Source organism: Poecilia latipinna, unplaced genomic scaffold, assembly GCF_001443285.1.
Source record: "Poecilia latipinna isolate Pla-1442-1.1 unplaced genomic scaffold, P_latipinna-1.0 Scaffold476, whole genome shotgun sequence".
Taxonomy (NCBI): Eukaryota; Metazoa; Chordata; class Actinopteri; order Cyprinodontiformes; family Poeciliidae; genus Poecilia; species Poecilia latipinna.
In genome coordinates, this window is record NW_015113092.1 from 31,332 (window position 1) to 35,815 (window position 4,484).

Here is a 4,484-nt window from a genome sequence, read left to right on the forward strand (position 1 = left end):
AATGTACATTTATTAAACTTTACACAGAAAATAAACACTCAAAACAGGACATGGGGAAAAAACAACACAAAGCCCCCATGGGGTTTTACAGTGACTATCCAAAGAGCAAATGGATAGAGGGCGCCATGTTAAGTCAAAGTGTATCTAATTCTTTCATTTTTTAAAAAATCATAACATCACAGATCCATCTGTGGAGATGTGACTTTTCTAGTTCAGGAGAATGAGCCGATGGGCAAGAAGGGAGGAGCAGGACATGCAGTTCAATGGCGGCTTTGTGAGAGAAACATCTTTTTTTTGATGCACCAAAGAAAGAAATGGATGAACGGTGACTCTAAAAACTCCTGAATAAGCTTCAAAAATTGAAGACCAGAATGCTGTTAGGCCAGGACACGACAAAAACGTGGCAGAGAGAGTAAAGTTTACTCCCGTCACAAATGGGGTTAAAGTGGGAAAATATTTTTAACAGTATGGAGCCTTTATACCATCTTAAATTTAGTAGGTACACATAAATGGAGGCAGATTGGATTCGTTGTTCTTCAGCGATGTTTGGTCTAATGGTCTCTTATTGTTGACGACAGGAATCCTCCATTGCAGATATTGTAGCTGTTTCACTGTGGGGCCTTTCCCCTGTTTCTCCAGACATAAACAATGCATTTATGGCCGGTGAGATTTAATTTTATCTCGTCCGACCAAAGGGTGTGCTTCCAGGCAGCAGAGCATTTCCCCAGGCTGTTGGCATACTTCAGTCTGGCATGACTTCCCTGCAGAAATGGAGTGTTTCTCTAGTTTGGTTTGGGTTTAAAGATTTAATAAGAGGCGTTTGAAGGGAGAGATGGATGGATTATTCGCTTGGATTAATATCACTTGGGAAATGGCTTTGACAAAATGTTATGTTCACAACTGGGCTATTGTTAATTTTATCAAACTGTTAAAGACTGTTTGCAAAATCAGAACTATGAATGACAGTTTTGAGATTGTTTTTCCATCTTTGGTGTCATTTAATGTTACCTTTATAAGAAAAAATGGCCAACATTGACTACATCTAACTTAATGAAGTGCGATTCATATACTTTCATTGACAACTCTAACATAACTGTTGTGCAGATGGAAAATAAGAAGCAAACTCTTACAGCGATGTGAAAAAGCAGCAGATTTCTTCTTTTTCCTCTTTGTTAGGCTTTAATATTTACTGTTACAAAAGTCGTCTGGACTGGAGTAATTTTTATAACTACATGGTATTTATGTTGAAATTTTGCCCTTACTGTGAAGTATTTTTCATTCCTTATTATGTTTTGTATATGTTTTTATATTCAATTGTTGTGTGAGCCTGTGAATTTGTAGATGTTGCACAGAAATATCCCCTTTGTGGAACAGCAAAGAATATTTCTATTCTAAGATTCTAACAAAATTTGAATGTGGGACCAAGATAAAAAAAGTTCTTAGTTGATGATTTCCTTTAGTAAGAGTATTTAACCAACATAGGACTTTAGAAAGTCTGCTAATCCACTACAAGCGGAACTAATTTTTAGCGCAGTCATTTAGCGTTTTTACTCATTTTTAAAACATTTAGCATACTTGGCTTCCACTACATCAAATTTTCCATCTAAATTTCAAAGCGATAATTTACTTGGCTTTCTTATAAACTTTTAGTTTAATAAAGTTTGAGAACTTATTTTGAAGTGTTAGAAGACTCTTTATGCAGCAGTTTTGTTAATTTATTAATTGTTTGAGTCTTTTTATTGGTACTCATCCTGTTCTCCACCTGTGATTACGTTTTTCTGTACCCACAATGCATTACTGTTCCACGGTTTAAAATCTTCTTGATGTGCTGTGTGCTTCCTGACCGGTCAGTTAGGCAAAATCAGCAACAGCATTAGTGTTAGCAATACTTAACAACTATTAAACTGAAACAATGAAGGGAAATGTCTGTTCTAAAGAATCCCCCCCTGAAGTGCCACCGTACAGGTAGGCGTGAAGCGACAGATTTCACCTCTTATAGGGCGACATACTCCATGCCATGTCATCAATACATGGTGGGTACCACCATGATTGAGTTTAGTGTTTTAGCAATAGCTTCGACTAAATACCGTGTTGGTCTAGTGCTTTAGTGTTGGCAGAAATGTTTGATTAGTGCTATAGGGATAGCAGAGTTAACTTTTTAGTTAGCAGTGTCAATCACCTCTATTCTACAAATGACACACAATCAAACATTAATAATCACACTTAAAAAAACCTTAGTAAAAAGTAAAGTGTACATAAGGGGTATATTTGCTATAAATATACATATATTTCTTTTTACATGTTTAAAAGATAAAATAAGTTATAAATATAAGTTTTGTTATATTAACTTTTGAATTAACTGAAAATTGTACTTTTTTTTAAAGCTTTCAAGATCAATTATTTACATAAGTGCCCAAGAAGTGCAGCTTAATGAACTCTATGATTTCTCAGGTTAAACATTTACTCGTGCGTGAGTCCCCATGTGAAACTTCAAACTATGCCTGCCACTGAAACACTTTCCACAGGTCTGACAGGAGAACGGCTTCTCCCCTGTGTGGGTCCTCATGTGATCGGTCAGGTGGCTGCGCCGTGAGAAATATTTCCCACACACTTCGCATGGATAGGGCTTCTCTCCCGAATGCGTTCTCATGTGAACAGTCAGTAGGCTACTCCGAGAGAAGGACTTGCTGCACAGCCCACACGGATACGGCTTCTCACCTGTGTGAATCCTCATGTGGACGTTTAAGGCACTGTTGTGGGTGAAATGTTTCCCACAGGTGAGACACGGGAATGTCTCGCCTGTGTGAGTGATCATGTGGACGTTTAGGTGGCAGCTCCGGGAGAAACGTTTCCCACACACCCCACAGGGATACGGCTTTTCACCCGTGTGGGTTCTCATGTGGACGGTTAAGGCGCTGCTTTGAGTGAAACTTTTCCCACAGGACAGACATGGGTAAGGCTTCTCACCCGTGTGTATTCTCATGTGAGCGGTCAGGCTGACCTGCCTGGTAAAACCCTTCCCACAGGTCACACACGAGAACGGTTTCTCACCCGTGTGTGTTCTCATGTGACGAGTTAAATCCCCACTGTCGTTGAAACCTTTGCCGCACACTTCGCATGGATAAGGTCGCTCGCCCGTGTGAGCTCTCATGTGACGGGTCAGGTTACATCTCTGAGTGAACGTCTTTCCACAGGTCAGACAGGCGAACGCCTTCTCACCTGTGTGAGTTCTCATGTGATCATTTAAGTAACTGCTGAGTGTGAAATATTTATCACAAACTTCACAGGAATACAGGTTCTCGTCCCGGCTTGATTCGGAGTCTTCAGGATTGCTCCCTTCCTGATTCTGGTTCTCAGCTTCTGGAGAGTCCTGGGAGTCGGGTCCATTCCTGATTGGTTCTGGTGCAACACTGTCTCTTTCCTCAAAGGAATTGGCCTCCTGCTTCAGTGAAACCTTCTCCTCATCCTGACTAATACACATTTCCATCTCTTCCACTTTCACCTGCAGGATTTCCAGTTCCTCTGGTTCTGGTTTTATGTGCTGATTCTCTCGCTCTACATGATTCTGCGATCTGTGCGGAGTCTCTTGTTCCACCTTGTGCTCCTCTTTGACCTGCAGAACTTGTAGTTCCACCTGTTCGTTCTTTGTCCCCTGATGTTGTAGTACCACCTGGTTCTCGGTTACATTCAGAAGTTCCTGCTGCTTCTTGCTGTCTGTCATCTGCAGCGGTTTCAGTTCATCCCATTCTTCTTTAATCTGAACAAGTTCTTCTTTCTCCTGGTTCACATTACAGTTCCTGTGCTGATGATCTGTGAAATTCTGCTGTCGAAGATCTGGACAGGCAGACAAAGGAACAATGTTACAGGATACTTTGTGATCTACAGATTAAAAATATGAATTTTAGATTTAATTACTATCCATACAGTTGATTAATATTTTAATCTATTGAGTTGTATGTGTATTGAACTCAGTGGGGTTTTGATACATTTTTTTGGAAAACCTTTAGCCTTTTTCTAACTTAACTTCCTGTTTCATGACGTCTCTTGAAAGCTGAATCTGTAAGATGAAAGTGTGTTTAACGCCAAACTACATTTGCCTTTTCTGTTGCTGCAAAAATCATTTTGAGAAGTTCTGTAGGATTCGCTTATTTTGTGTAAACGGTTCATGTTAATTCAATGACCAATGTGGAATTCTTCTCTTAACCTTTGACCCCTCCTCGGGACATGATTTTATCTGTATTATTGGTGCTATCTCAAGAAGGTACTTGAGAATCTTGTTTTCATTTAAATATTAACGGTTTAAAATCCTGTCTTTTTTCGGGTGAAGTTTATCTGCATCAATTTTAACATTTTTGTAAGACTTAAGATTTATAAGAATAAATCTTTTTAAAAAACAACAAATTTGACAGCAACATTTTGAAAAAGATGCCACAAAAATATCTTGTTATAAGTGAAATAATCAGCCAGTGCAAATAATACTGCCA

The 4,484-nt window shown here is 39.2% G+C and overlaps 1 protein-coding gene across 1 annotated transcript in view; it reads right to left on the reverse strand.

The window, feature by feature from the left end:
* The window catches only part of LOC106951828 (zinc finger protein 3-like), a 21,796-nt gene that overhangs the window by 11,938 nt on the left and 5,374 nt on the right, over positions 1 to 4,484 (reverse strand). The window contains exons 2-3 of the mRNA XM_015039535.1: positions 2,465 to 3,834; positions 691 to 761 (exon numbers count right to left, since the gene is read on the reverse strand). Of these exons, the coding sequence (XP_014895021.1) occupies positions 691 to 761; positions 2,465 to 3,834 (1,441 nt within the window). The remainder of the gene's footprint in view (positions 1 to 690; positions 762 to 2,464; positions 3,835 to 4,484) is intronic.